General features: G+C 44.2%; 1 protein-coding gene across 1 annotated transcript in view; it reads left to right on the forward strand.

Moving 5' to 3' along the window:
• The window catches only part of BMP4 (bone morphogenetic protein 4), a 62,467-nt gene that overhangs the window by 19,224 nt on the left and 23,166 nt on the right, over positions 1-20,077 (forward strand). Inside the window, exon 2 of the mRNA XM_068947525.1 lies at positions 3,005-3,067. Within this exon, the coding sequence (XP_068803626.1) occupies positions 3,005-3,067 (63 nt within the window). The remainder of the gene's footprint in view (positions 1-3,004; positions 3,068-20,077) is intronic.

Consider the following 20,077-nt stretch of genomic DNA (forward strand, 5'->3'; position numbering starts at 1 on the left):
ATTTTTGCTTTGAAACCTGGCGGAGGGATGCTCCCTCTGTATTTCTTAAGGTTATATTGGGAAGCTGAGGAGGAGCTGGGCCCCGGCTGCTCTCCTGGACCACTTGCTGCCAGTCCTGCCATTGAAGGGCAGAAACACAGCTCCCTTGTGGCACTTGGGGTTGCTGTGGGAGGGACTCTGCCTTTCCAAGGGAACCCCAGCGCTCCACACCCCCTGTCCTGTGTGCTGGGCAATTTGCAGAAGCCAACAGCCAGAGGTCAATTAATGAGAGCAAGAAAATGCCTCTTAATGACTACCAGAAAAATGAACACACTGCACTGGCTCTTGCTGTAGCGTTTTGGTGCAGCAGGGTGCCCTCCATTCCCACCTGGAGTGCTGTGAACGTTGCTGGTGGCAAGCAGGCCGTTCACATCTCTCCCGCCCGGCTCAATCCCTGAGCAAAAGGCTACATTTATGGCAGATCTACCTACTGCCTGACCAGCTAGAAAATAAAATTTAGTAATTTCTGCACTGCCTGATGATTTCCTGCTGTTATTTCATCAACTGATTTTGATAATTCGACTAACTCTGTACCAATTTAGCCCATGGTCACTTTGGATAGAGAAGTCCAGATTTTTTCCCTGGTTATTCCAGAGCAGATCAGTGCACGTGGATGTTGCAGCAGCTCCATGGCTGCAGCACAGTCCCTAATTTTCGAGTGGTGGAGCTGAGGGAGGTATTTCGCCCAAAGCATCTCAGAAATGCTTGTGATTTCAGTTTCCAACATGACTCTGAGCCGGGGAATGAGAACGTGCCAGGAGTGTCAGTGACAGCTTTAGAAATGGATTGTTTGCATAAACTTGAAAACAGTACAAGCATAAATGTATTTCCTTTGTTTAACTTTTCACTCTTGTTTACTCGTCTGTGCTTCTAAAAGGCTTTGCAAGTAAACTCTGCAAATCTTTAAGTTTTGCAGGCATTAATGGAGGCTGGGAGTTCTGGGTTCCCTCGTCGGCCCTGCTGTCCGGGAGTGGAGGCGCCGGGATAGCGCCAAAAGGGTCTGATCCACAAGATATCAGAACCAGCAGGAAGATTTTTATTTACTTCACTTTGGATCAGTCCTGGAACCTCTGTGCTTGGGGTTTCATTGACTCCCTGAGGACAGTAGCCATCTCCTTGGTGCTGGGAAGTGATGTTTGTGGAGCTCGGTGTGTCTCAGTCCCTTTCCCTGTGGTTCAGAGGTGTATGGGGAGCGTAGAAAAGTGCCCTGGAAAATCACACAGACACAAGGTTTCCCCACTGCAGCCAAGGAAAACAGAGGCTTCTATGGATAGTAGTTTTCTTTGCTAGGGAAAAATTACTTAGGCTGTAAGATTTTGATGGAAAAAACAGGTTTTTAGTCCTGTGTGCTTCAGCACCAGCACGGTGGAGTCCTGGCCCATGCACACTGGGAAGGGGAGAGAGGATCGTCAGGTATATAACAAATGAAAACTGAGTTCTTTTGTTACTTCTCTTAATAATCTAATTTCACCTACATTTATCTGGTCAATCGCCTTATCAAGTCTGTGCATAATAGGATAGCCTATTTGGGCTATCCTAGTTCTGCATGGAAACAAACTGGGTACTGAGGAGTGGCAGATGACATTTTAAACGGCCACTGAAAACACCAACTTTCTCCTTATCTCTTACAGCAGCTGTAGGCGACTGGGGCGGGGAGGGGGGAGCTATGAGCCCCTTGGCTTAACACTGCAAAGAGAGGGAGGATGGGAACAGCATGCAAACCTTGCGCTCTGGAGCTCCCAGTTAGACTGGAAAGGCCTGACCTCACCATCCCATCTTACACCCATGACTAGCCCTAGGGAATTTGTTCCCTGTGATAACTGCTCACCTGTGGGAAGAAGGCTCAAAAGCCAGCTCAGCCAGAAGTATTTGAGCCTGGTGCCTCCCAGACACGCTGAGCAGCCGGCAGGTCCTATGAGGCTTTCAAAAACCAGGGCAGACCAGAGGCAGCTGTAGAGGGGCTCTGGAGCACAAAGAACAGTGTTTTATAATGGGAGGCTCCTTTGGGACTCACAAACTGCTCCTAAAGGGTCTCTAAAAGTTAATGGAGAAAATTGTCCGAGGTCTCACATTCACTCTGCAGGAGTCTGTGCTAGCACTGAGTATTTAGGGTTTCTGCAGTCCTGGTAACGTTACTTGCCCAGAAAAAAGGTGATCTGCTCTTGCAGTTAAGGCTCTAACTAGCATGCACATGGGCTGAGTCTGTCAGATTTCTAGAACAGCACTAGAGAAGTTACTTAAGCACAGATGTGCAAAAAAATATTTTGTAGCTGTATTCCTATTGAAAAAGATAGGAAAGAAGGGTCTGAACACCTTTTTTTGGATCTGAAAATGGGGACAGTATCTCTCCAACTCTCTACCTGTCTAGTTTATTTAGACTAAAAAATTGTGAGAATAAGAACTGATTTCTCAGTGTGTATGCACAGACCTGGCCTGAACTTTGTCTCAGCCAACTCCTCCAAGCGTGACCACAGTTCGTATGTGTCACAGAGTGTTGCGTTAAATGAGTTAGGGTTTGCAGTGTGGCACTGGCTTCATCTGCATTTGTGGTAATTGTTTTTAACTCAATTTCCTAAGAGGGGAAAAAAGGGTTTATGCAGTCGTGTGACTATTTAGGTATATGGGTCTCTGTCCCTCCTCTCACTTTCTACCCATAGGCTGATTTCACCCAAATCTGAGAGTATCAAAAATATTCAGTTTTAACAAATCTTATGCAATTATGTGGTCAGACATTGGAGAGGGACCTAATTATTCCTCCTTGGCTTAGAGAAAGCTATGTTCAACCCTTATTAGGCATCAGAAAACTGAAATGGAAGAGAGCAATCAGCACGAAAAGCAGGAAGAGGTTAGAGCCCCGTGCAATCTAAGCAGGCACCAGAGAATTCACTTGTGAATTAAAGAGGTGATTTTGTGCACATTCTCTAGTATTTAATATGATGCACACTGGTTGACTATTTTCTTTCAGCTGGAGCACTTGTCCCTCTCCCATGAGGATCCTGTGGTGTCTAATGAAGGGGCAGCTCACACTGTAAGTATGGTTCAGGTAAACAGCCAACTGTCCACAAAGAACAAATCTAAAGGGGCCCTGGCTTTGTGTGTCCCAGGGCTCACGTGGCTGCTCGTTATATGATGGGTGCACCTCACATGAAGAGCAGCAGTTTACAGACTCTGAGCGCTGGTCTGGGGATCTCCATACGTAGCAGAGCAAGCTGTTGCTGCTTACATCTGTGGGACTACTTGTGCCAGTAGTCGTCCATCATTGTGCAAACTCTTGTGGGTCCTTTCCTTGGCTCCCAACCTGAATAGGCAGGATGGGTGGGAAGCTAAGCAGTATTCAGTTGTTAGTGGGCCTCTAACATTGTCACATGTGTATTAACACTGCTGGGGCATGGCATCATTATGCTTAGCAGCATGAATACCGTAGCTTTGCTTAATCCTCCCTCCTTCACCTTTGTGTAAGTCAGTACCGACATCTGCTCTGAAACCTGAGCACCAGCCGCTTGTCCCCTGCAAGGCTGGATGATGCCTTTCCAGGGCTCCATGCTGGATCCTCTAGTTGCCACATGGGGTTGCCTAAGAAGAAGGAAAGCCCTTCTTACTCTCCAGGGTTGCTACTTTCTCTGCTAGCCTTTGGCTCCAAGGAGCAAAGCCAGTCCTAAGCTTGGATTGCCCGTGTAATGGTAAAAAATGCAGTTGTTGATCATTGTGCATGACAGATAATTCATGGGAAAGTACTTTCATTGAGCTGCCAGGTAGGTCCACATCTAGGCTTTGTTCAGTAAAGCACTTAAGCATATGCTTAAAATTAAGTGTGCTGCTGACTGGAGACCTCAGACAATAAATATGCTACTGGAGAAGTATTTGGACCATACATTTATTAGCCTGTCTAAAAGCCCTGCTATTTTTTCTTCAGTTCTGATGTAAATCATGTCTTTCAAAAGCCATAGTTGCAGGTAAATGCCTGATTTTGATAGGTGTTGTGTATTGCAGCTATTGCTGATTTTAAATAACGTTATAGATGCTTGGTACATCCGCAAATCAGACATAGCTTGGCTCTTTTCAGTGGTTTAGTGCTTTTTGAGAAATCTCTCTTTGAACTGTCCATCTGCAGGCTTTTTCTTTTTACTGTCTGTGTGGCCATCCTGCAATTACCTGTGGGTTTATGATCCTTCTCTAGAGAGCAAGTTGGTTGGACAGTCTGACGATAAAGAAAGATGGGGGTGATAAAACGGCACAGAGTATTATATCAGTTACAAGTGTCAAATGAGTGTCCCTCCAGATTTACAGTTCTGCAACTTTGTTCTGGATCTGGCTCCAAGATTTGCCATGAATGACTGTGATTTCCATATCACTGGGGCTTAGTTTGTTGAATACAAATGTTTCATTGAGGGCTGGATGCCTTTTTGATTGCAGAGAAGACAGACTGGAGTGAGTAACTCACTAGCAAAGTAAATGGCAGGTAAATCCAGGGGAGAAGAAGCTAAAATACGTTTTTAAAGGATTTGAGGCTAGCAATTTATTCCCTTAACCCCTAGTTCAGTGCTGGACAACAGTTAAAAATGAAGGAGCCAAGGTTGCCTCTGAAATTGAATCGACCTTGCAAAGAAAGGCAATAGTTCCCCAAAGTGGCAAATGATTTTGGGAACCTGCTTGAAACACTCTGAAGGGGCCAGGAGGGGTTTAGGTGAGTGCTGGAGCCCACTTAGAAAACTGGGCACCTGTGAGGTGGAGGGAGAACAGATCTCCAAATCGTTGTACCCTTCTGAGGTGCATTCATAAACGCCAGCTCCAATTAATCCTGTGCAAAGTCAAATGTTCAGTTCTGTGAAAAAAACCTAAATATAAACAAGCAGAGAGATAAATTCGGGCGCTGAAGTGAGTGCACACAGGCCAACGTGAATCAACGGCATTGCCCAAATCTGAAGTTAGTGCAAAGCTTGGCCTTAGATGAGCTATTTTTAACAGTCATTAGTGCAAGAGCACAACCGGTCGATATTTGCATCAGATAATATTTGTGTTTAGTATGTAATTATCATTGACCCTGTTTACACGTATAATTAACAGTTTGACATCGCGTCACACTGGGTTGACATCTGTAGAATTTGAAAAGGGTTCAGGATCTCCAAAGAGTGTTTTTGTTTCCGGTTAGATGTGGTCTGATTGTCTAAATTAAAGACATGTCAAACCACATGAAAAGTTCAGGACAGAAAGTAACCACACAGGACGTGGCATGTGGGCCAGGTAATCGCGGTGGTGGAAAGCATGGCCACACTTGTGAGTCCTACTCCTCTGCATGCTTTGGAAAAAAGTGCTCTTTTTTTGTTTTTAATAGGAAATAAAAATTAGTAAATGCAACCTCTGGCTGCAAGGAAGCACAAATAAAGCAAACCAGATGTTCATTAGCTAATCACTTGCAATTTTTTCCCCTCTTGTTCTTCATGGAGGAAAGGAAAATTGAGCATGTGGGAACTTGCCCGCTGAGAAAACATTTGGATCTTCAGTCATTTATCTGTTTCACCTCTGACTTGGTTCAGGGCTCCATTAAAAGGCAGGCGGGGTGCTATCAGAAAGAAAGGTCAGCGGGGATCACTTCAGATGCTTTTCAGCTGGGGTAACCCTTGAGGCTATCCTTGCTTTTGTGGGCATGGAGAGCCAGTTAAAAACAAAAACAGAAAACCAAGCAAAAATCCAGGGAGTGCAGCGGAGCTTTGAACTACATCACTTGTGTTTGTCTTATTCCTAAATTACAGTGTCATTTTTGTACAGTGCTCATTATAATCACATACATACATCAGGAAGTGTGTTTATTACAGCAAATACCAATGAATCCCTGAATAGCAAGCTGCTTATTTCCCAGTGTTATCAAAGGAAAGTAACATAACCTTCCCCTGTGTTTTTATTCCCTTTGGGTTGATGTCATTTTCTCTTCCTCTCTGCTCAAGATGTCTCCATGAGACAAAAATAGGTGCGGATTTGTACTGCAGCCAGTGGATTTTATTAATAATAAAATGCTAGTACATAAAGCCAGCTATGTGTATAAGCATCAAACCACATGCGTCCTTTGTAACAGTGTCATTACATTGGGTAAAATTACAATAACTCAGCTGACACCTCTTTCATTAGTGGTACTTGCTTCACCCTATAACAGCTTTAATTCAGCTGTGTTAATTTTAATGCACAGTGGTATAATGATTGCTGGAAACCTGCCACTGTGCAATAGGCTGGACAGGTGTAAGATCTTGTCCTACCAGCCTTCACTGATCCTATCTCAATGCCATACGAGAACTGGCCAACTTTTAAATGGTTTACTTGGGAGTGTTGGTCTGGGAGAGTTCAAGAAGTCTTTCTATGTTAGGGCCAGGCTTAATGTGGATTTTGTTTTCCTTTCATGCTGGTAGCACTGAGGTTCGTGGTCCTTTTGTTCCTACTAGAAAAAAGCTCTGCAGCCATGAGTGAGCCAGCAGGAACGTGCCACCTCTCCTGCATGGGGCACTCTCTCCTGAGACTGATGGACCTTTCATTGTGGAGGAAAACACATGTCAAGAGAAGTCACAGTCAGAAAGAGTGAGGTGGCAACCTGAATAATCTGTGTGAGTTCAGGGAGAAGTGGTGCCAAACCTGGCGGCTTTCTTGGGTTAGATAGCTAAGTTTTCTGGGCAAGAGGAATGGAATGGGCCTCACCTATCTGGACATTAGTAAAACGTTTGATGTTTTGCTGCTTGTATATTTGTCACATAGGTTGGAGATGAGAACATGTGCCCTAAGACGCTTGGAAGAACTGACTGAGAGACAACAGCAAGTAGCATAAAAAGGGAAAGTGTCTGGCTAGGTATGTGAGCAGAGTTCTTCAAGTATTTGTCTTGGGGACGGATCTTATTTAATAATTTCATGAATGACCTTGGCACAAAACATAGGAGCGTGTTGCTGAAGTCTGTTGATGACACAAGCTTGGGAGGCATGCCATACAGAAAGAACTGGATGACCTTGAAAACTGGAGTAATAGGAATGAGATGAAATCCAGTAGTGCAGAATGCAAAGTCATGAGTTTAGGGAGTAATAAGAATTTCCACTATAAACTGGAGACTCGTCAGCTGTAGATAACAAAGGAGAAGAAATGCATGTGCGGATTACTCAGTCACAGGATGTGTCTCTGAAAAGGGTATGCACAACTTCAGGTATCTCTTAGGAGGTATTTCTTCGTGGAGAAGGTAGGTCTGCATTTCCTAGAAACTGGTAATGCCTCGTGTGGCATGCTATGAACGACTCTGGTCCCCAAATTCTTGAAGAGCGAGTTTGACCTGGGCTGTGTGCGGATGGTGAGGATGCTGGGAGAATGGAGATCTTGTATTTTGAGAGAACATGAGTTGAGTTTTCGACATAGAGAAATGAAAGCTGAGAAGAAGGGTGATTACTACTGATATATATATACATCAGGATGGTAAACATCATAGAGGAAAATGAGCCATTTAAAGTGAAGGATACAAGGTGAAATGGGTACAAATTGGCTGTGAATACACAGTGGAATCCAATCAGAGGAAGGTTTCTAACTAGGCAGAGGAGGAAGGCTCTGAAGCAGTCTCCCAGTGGGAGCTGGAGACAAATGACACCTTGTTATAAGAACAAACTTGGCATGCTTGCAGAAAGGATTATGACACCTGGGTTTGGAGGATACAGAGCTTGGAGGTTGTTTCCTGGGGTGTGCTGAGCCTTGAGGATGACTGGGCTTTCAGTGGAATTCAGACCAGTGATCATAGCACAAGTCTTTTTACCACTGTTAATTTCTCTACCTGGACAGGACCTTATTTTCGAGGGGCAAAAAGCTCACCAGATTAGGTAGAGGCAGTAAACCAGTCATGTCTCAGGATGCTTTAGTATTTACTCAGGTTTGTGTAGTTAGAGGTTGGTGGGAATCAGATGTTTCATGTTTGGACTCCCTTAGTGTGTATGAGATTAGTCTGGTTCAGTTAATGGATGCTGTGCTGTGTTCTGTGGTTTCTGTGTGTTGATTCTGAGTGTGGTGTGTATCTTTTGGGTGTTTGAGTTGGTTTATGTTCCTGGGTGTCTACATGACCTGATTAATACTCCCAGGTTAATGCAAATGCAAACAAAGACCGCAAGAGAAGGCCTGGCCAAAAATTGCATATTGTACAGCATATAACTGGCTATCACTGTGTTTGTTAGATAAATAGGAAATGAAATATATTAACCCAATAATGAGTGCACTTGTTAATCTTGTCATTGGTTGCTAACAAATAAGTATTTTGGTCTGGCGTAGCAGTAACAGATAAATAACAGTATTACTGTTTTCAACGGCTAGGCAAAGGCAACTTTAAGGAATTGTTGTATCCCTTAAGCAGTGTCCAGCCAGTTTTCCAGGGGGCCCGAGGGGACCTTCCACTCTTGCCTTAAATGTAGCTCTTTCTACTGCAGAGCTGGGAAACTCCAGCTTTAACATACCCGATATCTATCCTCTAAACTGAATTTCCCAAGATGGCTCAAAAAACCCATGCTGTGCAAAAAACAAGCAGAGAGAAACTGAAAGAGATGTTGGTGAAATCCAGGCTCTGGAGGAGCCAGCAGGAACATCTCCAGCCACTCCAGCAGGGGTAAGTGTCACCCACACTTTTGAAAAGTTGGCTGTTGACTTCCAAAGAGGGGAAAATAAATGAGTAGTTAGAGAAGTTTCAGAAAAGGAGATTGGTGTCCTGCATGCAGCCTTAACCACTGACCCTATGTATCCTGCGTAGGTTCTGGACACACAAGCCTTTACCTGGTAAGCTGAGCTCATTTCACTGCTGTGGCTCAGGGTTAAAAAGTGCCCAACAAGCATTTCCCAGATCAGCAGGCACTTGAATATCTGTGCCTATCTTAGCGCTGAGCTCTTCCATTGATTTTGTAACTCTTGCAGGGTTAAGGTTAAGCATGCGCTTGAGGGATTTGCTGGGTCAGAGCCAGCCTACTCTACCTTGCAAGATGCTGGCCCAAAGTGATTCCTGAAAACTTCTTCTATCCATCAGCCAACTCTTTGACTTGTAAACTATCAAGTACTTGGAGCTGCTTAGCCTGTATGTTATTTTCTGGTACCTTGCAGTTTCCTGTAATACTGTGATTAGGAGCTTGTGTAAATTCTGTTCCAATATTCCGCTCTTGGAGTCCTCCACTGTGGATGTTTCTATAACATAGCCCAGCACATCTGGCCATTTTTAATAACCCTGGGGAAAGCATGTCTGCTTAACACTCAGTTCTCTCTTACTTTGCTTTGCTAACCAAAGTGTTGAGCTCCACAAAAAGATGTGAAGAGATGGTCGCTACAAAGAGCAGTTTGCTTAATGTGAAGGAAGGAAGAAGCCAAAGAAAAGCCAGAGAAGGCTTTTTAACCTACAGCTTTCTTCTCACTTGATCTTTCCTGAAGTGCAATGAGTACCTAGCATTACTGTGAAGACAGGCAAACAGTTCTTGCTGCAGAAGGCAACTGCCACAGTTTAATGGGTGCTCACACTATGTTCTTTTCAGTGTATGTTGAATGGTGACTAAACAAAATGCACTGCATGGTGAATCATGCTGGATGCTTTCCTTAGGCACAGTTCATGGCAGAAGTAATGAAATAAAGAAGTAGACAATAAACAGAGAGAAACCTGGATTTTTCACTGGTTTAGCATTGCCTTCCTTGCAAGGAAGTGAGCCCAGCCTGGCCCACTGCGGTCAGCTGTGAGGGGAGATTCAAAGCTTTTCAACCCTTCCCTTACCGTCTCTCATGACTGAAGGTCCTACATCATCCCTAGATGCTCCAGGAGCTGCCACAGGAAAAATACTGCTAATCAAGATGATGCCTGGGGTCCCTGTCAGGGGAGAGCTCACAAAGACCTGTTGTCTCCGCAGGTCACTGGAGCAGCTCCTTTTAAAGATGTGACAGATCTAATCTGTAGAGACCTTTCATTGCTGAGAGGCTGCTGCCTGCCTCTGAGAGACTCAGTTGAGAGTATGGAGGTAAAGTGGTGACTCTCCGATTCCCTGTGTGCAGAGGTGTGTGAGAAGGAAGGCTTTTGCTTTGCTAAAGGGACCAGTATTTACTGGCCTTCTGAAGCTGAGAGGGGCAGTATATCTACTGCTCCTTCTGCCCAGGGCATATTGGCTTGTCGTACAGGTTATGATTGCACCCTTCATTAAAAGAGCCATTCCTCCCTCCAAATTAGGTGGAATCCAGCACTGAAAGAATCCAGCCCAAGCCCCAGTTTATTTCTCCATAAAAACATCTGTATTGTTCTTCCAGGATGGCTCTGCCAAATGAGTCCTCAATAAACCCAAAACCTGGCAATAGACAAAACGCTAAAAAGCGCCTTTTTAATATGGAAAAGTATCCTGCAGTGTCGCAATCTTCCAGTGGAGACCACCCCCTACCCCTGAGAAATGCAGAATAGCACCAGGCCCACAATTTGCCTGGGGTAAGGCGACAGACCTGGGCCTGTGCTGATTTACTCCAGTAAGAGGATCTGGCCTATCGTTTTTTGGGTTTTTTTCTTTTTGTTTTTTACTAAAGATCCTTAACTCCCCCCCTGCCTTTTTTTTCCTGTGGATAGAAGCTTTACAAGTTCCTTCTTTTATTGTTAGCTCATTTGGCAGGAGCAGCCAAGCAACAAAAGTGTTTTATTTGGAAATAGTTGAGGGGAAAGTCGACAATGTCCAAGCTCTAGTCTGATTGCATGAGCTCTGGGAGGTTTTCACCTCTGCTTCCAGGCTGCACCAGGCTGGGATTATCTCATTTGATTTCATTGGATCTGTGTACAGTTAAGAAGTGGGGAAAATTAAAGGTTAGTGAAGTTTGCCTTTGTGTCACTCTAGAAGCTTTTAGTTATTTAAGTGTAAATTGTTCGCTCTCTCTTCCCTCTCTGTGGACTGAAATATCATGCAACATTCTACTCAGTTATTTAAATCAATAAGGGAAATGTGACTTATACGGCTTATTTTCCATTGCAGAAGAGATCCTGAGAAAGCAGCACAGGGGAGATGCCTATATTGGCTGAAGTGGGAAAAATGTAGTGCGTTAAAGGCACTGATAGCTGAATCTCCTCCATCTGAGTATCGCACTCAGAAACGTTCACTCTTTTATGGCCAGCAATAATACATGCTATTATTCTGATCTGCGATGTTGCCTATGTCTGTTGATTCCTTTCCAAATCTTTAAGACCCCCTTCACGAAAGCTCCACTCAGCAGAGATTAAAGGCTCCAGTCAGCAAAGATTCAAAATAAACCAGAAACAGTACATTAATGCAGGCAGATCTTTTCCCTTTTCTTCCACCGTCCAGGCTCATGTGAGTCAGTCGGGATCTGCCCCCTCTGGTGCAGTGCTAACTGCACGCATGAGCTGAGGTTTGTCTTTCCTGCTGTGCTCTGCAGGGCTGATCCAAAATAGCTCAGGGCCAGATTTCTAAGAATTCAGCACCCACAGTCAGGGCCAAATAAGGAAGACAAGAGTAATCTTAATATAATGAATAGGTAAGGGCTTGTGGCATGGGGAGGAAGCATGTATGTGCGTATGTCTATGTGGGTGTTAAATGATTCACCCAAGGCTAAAGAGACACTCGGTGTCGGCACCAAGATTAGCATTTCAGAGTATGGTTTCAAGAGCCCAATGCTCAGACTTGGCAGCAGATGTTCAAAGCCTCGTTCCCTGGGACAGTTGTGATCAGATTTTCGAGAGATCAGTGCACACGGGCGTGCTGAGCTCTTCTGAAAATGTGGCTGCTTTCTGTGGTGTCTCAGCAGGAACAGAGTTACTTGGAGAAGCTGGCCCTCTGCCGAAGTGCCGAGCTCTTGAGAAGGCAGCCCTGACACTGTGCTCCTCTCCGGCCTGGGGCTGGTCATGGAGCCTCTTTACACCTTCAAAGCTTCCCCAGCCACCACTTGGAAAAAAAAAAAATCCTATTTCACTAGGGAATTAGGTGAGTTAATTAACTGATGCTTCTAAGACAAATGTGAAGAAAGAAAATGCTGTTTGCCAGCTAAATATTGCTAGTGCTCTGTGAGCATCTGCAGTTCAAATGCGCTGTTCCCCTGTAGCAGTAGTGTTGTTGCTGTAGCGTTCCTTAAACGCCCGCCAAATGCTTTCCCCCCACCGAAAACCATGACTCGTTATCAGATGATGCACTTTCCCAAGCAGTTTTTGGGCTCTGAGTTGCCAGTCCCCAGATCACAAGTCAGGCCTCCAGAATTGCAAGAGTCTTAAAAATCATGAGATGGTTTTATTCTTTTCATGCTACTTTCAGCTTTTAGCATGTGTTTAGGCCATCTCCTAAAAAGTTTTTCCTTTAAGATCATAACGAATCATAAGGACCACAGACTTTTCCTTAAGGTGAACGTGTGGGATAGAGCAAACTATCAGGAGCTATGATTTCATGTAACATCAGGGAAGATTCACAGTAAAATCACAAGAGTTGGCAGCAGAGGGGTTTTCCTTATGCAAGGGCTGGCACGGCTCGACACGCAGACGTTCCAGAGAGCAGCTCCTTCACTGGTGCAGCTCCAGCTCTGCTGACGCCAGGGGAAGGATGCAAATTTACAGCCACCGAGGATCTGCCATTCTCAGGCTCATCGCTGGTGTTTTGAGGACCATAGAGAAGCACTGGCTGATTTGGTGCCTTGCTAGAGACACAAGCCAGTTAGCAAACGCAGCCATTAACCAGCTCCCCAGAGAGCTGCCCTGCACATGTAGGGGAGGAGGGAAAGCTGAACCCTTCTTATTCCTACCCACCTTCATTTTAGGGGCGGCTGGTGTGCAGAGGGAAGTCCTGGGGCTTCTGTTTGACAGAGCAGTCCAAAGAAGGAGGGAAAGAGTTCAGCATGGAAAACTTGTGCCTTTCTACCAACTTTTGCATCAAACAAGCACAGCCTATGCCTGCTCTTTGGAGTCAAGCTTTCAGGGTACCTGGAAAAAAACACTGGCTTTGGAGACAAAAGATCTCAGCTGGCTTTTAGGGGGCAATGTTGAGAGCCTCGGCTCTGGGGATTCTCTATCAGTTGGGGACAGGATGGCTGCTGTGCTGCAGAGATTGCCTTCTGCACCTCCCAGGCCGAAGTATCACATCACAGTGCTTCCTGGGGTCAGCCCGACAGTGTCTGACCGGCCGGCACACAGAAAGTGCAGCTTTTGGAAAGGGGAATATAATTTTAAAATTGGCCTGAGAAGCCTCCATCTAGTTTTCAGGGTTCCAGAATGTTGTTTTATTAGGATTACAGTCTTGTTCTTCTTAGGTTTCAGCAGGCGTTTATGACTGTTACAACAGGAATGAAAAGCTGGGGCTGGAATCGGCATCGCATTCTCCTGCCAGGCAAAGGGTTCACCGTGGAGGCCAGACATATGTCTTTCTCCCACAGATGCTACTTTGTTTCTGGATGGGGAGGTGAGCTGTATCCTCCTCTCCCTGGAAGGAGCAGCGGGCAGCAGCTCTGAGCTGGAGCTTGGGGGCTGCATGGGGGCCTGCCTGCTGAAGATAGCTCTCAGGCTGTTCCCCTCTGCCCTTTGCGAAGAGGGGAGACCAGGCCCTGGTGGGGTTGTGGGGAAGGTCATGTTTGTGTGGGATGCTGTGTCCCTTCGTTGCTCCTGTCTCTATTCCCCCATGCCCCATGGAAACCTTTCCGTGGAGGCTCTGAGGCTGGCAGAGGGAGATAGCATTTCAGAGCCAAAGAAGTCTGTGTCTGCAGACTTCTCTTTTCCAGGGTGCATTATTCCAGACTTGATACCATCCATCTATCTGTATTTCTCCCTGTGCAGGTCAAACACCCTCCTGAGCCAGCGAGGGGTTTCCTGACTCTGCACAGCCCATGCTATCTATGTGTGAGAGGCACCAGCAGGAAGGTAAGGGTAAAACCAGCCCCACTGGCCACTACAAGACCCCTGCTGTCCTTCCAGGTCTTGGTGGCTGTGCTGGTCTTGAGGGCTACATCTGCTGCATAGTCCTCAGAGGTGAAGGAGTTCTGCCTGCCCAAACAGTCCTGCTAGGGAGATCTGCTGTAGAGTGGCTGAGAAGCACTCAGCCTTCTTGACGGGTAATTTCTGGCTATGGGATAGCTGGGCCCTCTGCACAGTAATAACTAGCAGACGAATCCTGCTGACTCGGAAAACTCATCTGAGGGTTTGTTTGTGCGTTTGTTTTTATGAGAAGGTCCATATGCCTTTCAGATTTTGTTATTTTCAGAGAGCTGATGATCTGAGGAACAGAGTGGAGAGCTGACATCCTTGGTTGTTTTCTTGGCCTGTTTTAAATAGCAGATGTAGGTTGGTAGAAGGGTTACAGCTCATTACTTTATACTAGTGGAATTTGATGAGTTTTATTGCAAAGACAATAGGGCAGATCATGACAGCACTCAACCCAGGGAGGATAGAGAAGTCTTTGTACCTGGCAGGTACTGATCATCCACCAGTGCACCCTTTCATGCATTGGATCATATCCAAGAGGTAATATGGGAATTTCTGCATGTAGTTAAAGTTTATGAGACTGCCTGTATGAATGCGTGTGTGCGTGTGTGTGTGTGTGTGTGTGTGTGTGCCTAGGATGGAATGAAGATCCCTAGCATAATACTGAGTCAAAATCCAGTATCACCAGTTAGATAAGACAGGTCAAACACCAACTGAATATGATCCTCAGAATCTGGCCCTGCAGCCCAGACCTTGTGTTTATGGCATACACAGTAACTGCCAATGCAAGTGATGTGTGATTTACTCTGAAGATCCTGAATTTGACCTGGGATTTTCCGAATCAGAAATTTATTTTAAATCTTAAGATAACAGTGCCTAGTAATTCATACAATTGCAGGTCTCAGGGGCAGTTCTAGTTCAAAGGTGGCTTCTTTCTAGGGGATGGAAATCCTATCTATCTAATGTGTAGTACCGTTTCCATCTGATTGTTATTCTGAAATGTATACTCACTCAAGGTGTTTAAGAAATAGGCAACAGAATTTGAGTCATAACTTTATCAGCAGAGAGCACAGATATTCAGCTCTGCGTGCTTGCTGAGTTGTGTTCCTTCTTTCAACACTCTCCTCCTCCTGCTGAATAACCCATATCTAATGTTGCTTTTATCAGTTTTTTGAGATTAAGTCTCTCTCCCTTCATACAAGCTCAGCTCCCCATAAATAAGGAGCAGGCAACCTCATCTTATAGTCCTGTTCCTAACCTAATCAGGGTGTAGCTTCAAACCTTTGGTGCACCTCCTGGGTACTGTTTGTGATCTCTGCTACCACGATCCTTAGAAATCTTCTTTTCCTTAATCCTGCTCACATTTGCCAGCATTGTCCTTTCTTTCACACCATTCATCTACCGTACTGGTGCTGTCCCCTGAGGTGACTCCTCCAAGTCTTTGGTTCACGTGATTCCCCAAGCCAGGCTGCTGTAGCTGGACTTTGCCTGGTTGGTTCTCCTGTTCCCTGATCAACCTTTTCATCTGCTTTCCACTCTTGTCCCAGTCTGGATTAGTCTCGTCTGAATACAAACGAGCAGAGAAGTCTTGAGGGGGAATAACCAGTGCCCTGTTATTGGCAGTGACACTTCTTATTTCTCCTGCGAATTCCTCACTTATATGTCTTTGTATTGCATTTGTGTTTTATGGTGTGACCAGTTTGGTGGTGCAAAGGTCCCTTCTGATTTACTGGAGTGTCTCTGTCTTGGTCTACCCAGTGTGGCTCTGCCCCCTTGTAGTCATGCTAGAAAACTGTTGCAGTTGTAGAAAAGACTTGTGTTAGTCCCTTAGTGATCTTGTGGCTTGTATTTTATACTGTTTCCTTATGTATGATGTTCTCATCTTCCTGGTATTGATAATGTTTTTTAACTCTGCGCCTCAGCAAATTTGACTAGGAAAACTACATTTTGTAGCAACACTGGTAGAGGCAGTGTTAAATGCAGTCATCCCACGGCTGATACTGAGAATTCCTCCAGTAACCTCCCCTCAGTTCAGTTGTTCTGTCAGTACAACCTGCTATCATCTCCAGTTTAGCCAATTTATTATCCTCCTTACAACACTTGTCTTATCTCTACCTTCTCCAGTTTAATAATGTTGTGTGGCAACATATCAAGGGTTTACCTGAGGTTCAGATAGAATAGCCCAGCACAATAGCTTGCCATTGTTAAACTAAGACTGAAGTTTGTCCCGTATAACACTCTTTGCCATGCCTTTCTTTACCCAGTGTTTGTTCTGAAGCTTTGCATAATATTGTTATTGGTGTTATGAGCCTATACTTTTCCTCCTAAAATAAAGACGCTGCATTTTCTTTTCTCTAAGGTACCACATTCAATATAATAAATCTTACTACCAAATTTGCAATTTCATGTGCTACTTCTCTCAGTATTCGGAGCTGGATTGACATTATTGCTTCTTCCCAACTCAAGCACATTCAGCATTTGAGGTTTGCTTGGGTAAATGACTTCTGGTGTTTCTCCTTGAGTGACGAATGCATGTTTTGTGTTCTGGGATGTGTGAAATGCAGTTGAAAAGATGGAATTTTGACTTTGTACTGATGCAGCTTTTGACTTCTTTCTTGACTATACAGGAGTGCCATGGCTATGGGTATTTTTGCAAGTAGATAGCATCTCAGCAACTTGCTCACTGTCACTGAGCTTGTGTGTGGAGTTTTTGCTAGAACAGGTGCAGATATGCAAAAAATGGATATGACACCATTCTACTAGCTCTGTGTTTAAAGGAGGAAGCCCTTCACTTTCCTGCTAAAGGAAGGTTTTAATGTCTGGGGTTTTCGTATGTTGCTAGTTAAGTATATGAAGAGACCATTACCTTTACAGAATGTACTGCATGAGGAAGGGAAACTTTAACTGAAAGTGTGACTCAAATCGGCTTATGTCTACAGGATGATAAAGTGGGAGTTGCCACCATTTTGTGCTGTGAAAGGAGGAACTCGTCGTCATGAACTAGCAGACAGAACGGCTAAGATCCAGGGCATCCCTTTGACAGACATGAGGAGGAGTCTGTACCCAGTGTGAATATACAGGAGTTATCACAGAAGTGCACGGATGTTATCCCTACTTAATCATTGTAACTTTGTACGGAGGTTTAGTTTTTCTCTGTGTCATGTCAACTGGTGTATATCAAAGTGGCTGAATGTTGTCATCTCCTCCAGGTAGGAATCTTTATTTCCTAGATGTATCCAGCTCTGGACCGTCTAGGGGTAAAAGCTGCCTTTGAGTGCTTCGCAGTGGAATAAAGTGCATTTGGCTCCCTCTGAACAGGAGAACGGTCTGATGTATTAGTGAAAGTAGTTTTTTTTCTTGGATATAGGAATGGTGAATTCCTGGACAGTGGTGTCTTAAGGACATTATTGTCACTCAGATAAGCTGCTGTTGGTCGTTAAACATGTTACTGTGGTCAATGAAAGTTGGCCAATGCTATTTGCACTGAAGCAGTGAAGGTGGCAGGACAGGAGGCAACATTTGACTCTTCTCTACCAACAAAGTATGTGCAACGGAATCTCTTTAGAGGGAGCCTCGGCTAAAACCCACAAGGCTTCCCCTAGGGCCAGAAGAAAGCTCAAAAAACCAGATGTGGAGGAGATAACCTTCTCGGCTGAAGGAATGATCGCTTCTGAAGAAGGTGAGCAACGTCTAAACTGTTGCCAGGTTGTTAAGCATCTTCTGGGCTAATTTCACCTGGAAGTGTGGCAGAGTGCCAGGCTCTGAGAGTGCCAGAGGCACCTGGAACGGGTGCAAGCATGGGGCTGGAGGCCATTGGCACAGTGGCAGCCCCATGGCTGTCACAGCAATGGCCCTGCGCTGCCACAAACAGGGCCTGTCCTCAGCTTCTTTGTGTGTTTTCCGTGAGGGTGTGATTGCCCTCACTGTAAATTTTTTTCCAGAACACAATACTAAGAAAAGGACATCCTCTAAACATGAAAGATATCAAAAAGGAAGTGAAATTCAACTTTTGCTCTCTGCTCGTTTAGTTCTCTCTTTCTTCTACAGAGATACTCATTGCAAATCTTTTCCCTTCCTGGGAAGTGGAGCTCTAGATCACTGGCTCTATGCAGTCTCACCATTCAATTTACATGCAAGTGCAAAGTGCAGCTTTACAAACGCTTGTAATTTGGTTGCATTTGGGGACGTTTTCACAAAGCAAGTGAAAGGTCTACTTTTTATCCAAAGGCTCCCTTGCTAGCGGTTTTAAAGCACTTGTTGCAAAGGATTAGGGCACTAGAACATGTCAAACCTAAGGGCTGAGAGGTTGTTTGAAAAAAACCTTGAGCAGTGTTTTTTTCTCCAGAGCTCATTCTCTGAAACAGGTGAGTCATTTTGGCTGATATTAAAAAATAAAAAAAAACTTCCCCCCACAGCAACCAACCCCGAGGCACAAGATTAGTGTGCATTATTTCACCCACATGGCTAGAGTATGACAAGATTTTAAGCAACCAAAGCCATATTCTTACAATAGGAAGTATTTAATAATCTTCATAATAGACAGTAGTGCCAGCTCCACCTATAACAAAACTTTTTTCCTGCTAAACCTTATTTGCAGGCTTCATTTTGAGAGTATATGTTAACTGTTGGCAGGACTGGTGACCCATGTAACTGCAGTGCAGTGGATTGTCATAAAACAAATAAGAGAAATCTAAGGTTTTATTCTGGCAGTCTTAGTGGAGGTGAGTCTGCTCAGCAGAGCTAGCTGGAGCTGTGGGCTCTTTGTAGGAAAAATCCCGACTTGTAATTTCCCTATTAGGAAAATGTCTATAGAAAAATAGTTTTTAAAAGGTCTGGAGGAAAACCCTATTTTTTTTCCAATTTTCTTAAGCTTTTCAAAATTTTTCTGGGTGATTAAAAAAGAGAAAAAGAAAAGTGAGTTATTTCGTAGGTTTCTTTTTTGGTTTCTAAGTGTTTCTAAGTGCAAAATTAAAAAAGTATTATTTGTGTTATTTTCATAGAGAGTGAAAGGTTAACAAGTGAAAGTTTTATTTTTAAAAGTGAAAAGCAAAACTTTTAAAAACAAAGTTAAAGCAAGTTAAAAAGTTTAAGGCTTTTAAAAAGCAAAGTACTCACTCTCTCATGTATTTTTAAAAAACACTCTTTCTTGGGGAGGAGTCACTTTTTTAAAATGAGAAAAGGGAACATTTCCAACAATTTTCAAATTAAGATGTCCAAAATTTTATTTTTGCATAAAACTTTAATTTTGAATTAAAAAAAATCACACTTGACTGAAAAAGCAATTTTCAGATAAAACAGTTGCCTTTGATAAACCCCAGATTTTCAGTTAAGAAACTTTAAAGTTTGCCTAGCTGGACTTTTCAAGGTGTTACTGCTCAGTGCAACTGAGGGTAGCAAAATTTGACCCTTAAATATTTGCTAGACTCTCTAGCCACACAACTTTCCCTTCTAGTCTATCTAAATACATGGCTTAAACATGAAAGCGGAGGGATTTTCCTCTGCACAGTCAAAGAAATGTGAGTGCAATGTGAATGATGACAGTGAGTGATTACACAGGAGTTGCTGAACCTGCTTCTTCTCTCTTTTGTTCAGCTTTTAATTGGCTGCATGAAGTTTTGTTGGTGTATTTGCCTGTTGTTCTCCAGCGTTGTCTCAAAAACCAATCAGTGAGACTGAGAGAGGCTGAGGTGGCCTAAATCAGACGGAGGCAGATGGTAGTTTATCAAAGTGATAGTTCTGCAGTACTGTGGTCTCTCTCCAGCCAACGTTGCTCCCTCCAGTACCCATTAAGGGGGTGGGGGCATTCGGAGCCCAGAGCCTTGAAGGAAAAGGTGAATGTCCATTTTGCATATCCCATTTGTGTGCTAAATGGCAGTGGTATCTTAAATAGGGCTACAGTGGCAATTAAAATAATGAGATACATAAAAGACACCTGCTTTAAATAAATACAGTAATCTGCCCAAAGCTCCCTGGATGGAGTGGTATTCGGCAAGAGCCCTGAACCTGCATACATACCTATGCTTAACAACATAATCATTAAAGAACAGAAACCTTTCCTTCTAATCCCCCTCATACAGGACAACATGTGGATGTTAGCATATTTGGACTGCTTTGCATTCCTTCTT

Source organism: Struthio camelus, chromosome 5 (genome assembly GCF_040807025.1).
Source record: "Struthio camelus isolate bStrCam1 chromosome 5, bStrCam1.hap1, whole genome shotgun sequence".
NCBI lineage: Eukaryota > Metazoa > Chordata > Aves > Struthioniformes > Struthionidae > Struthio > Struthio camelus.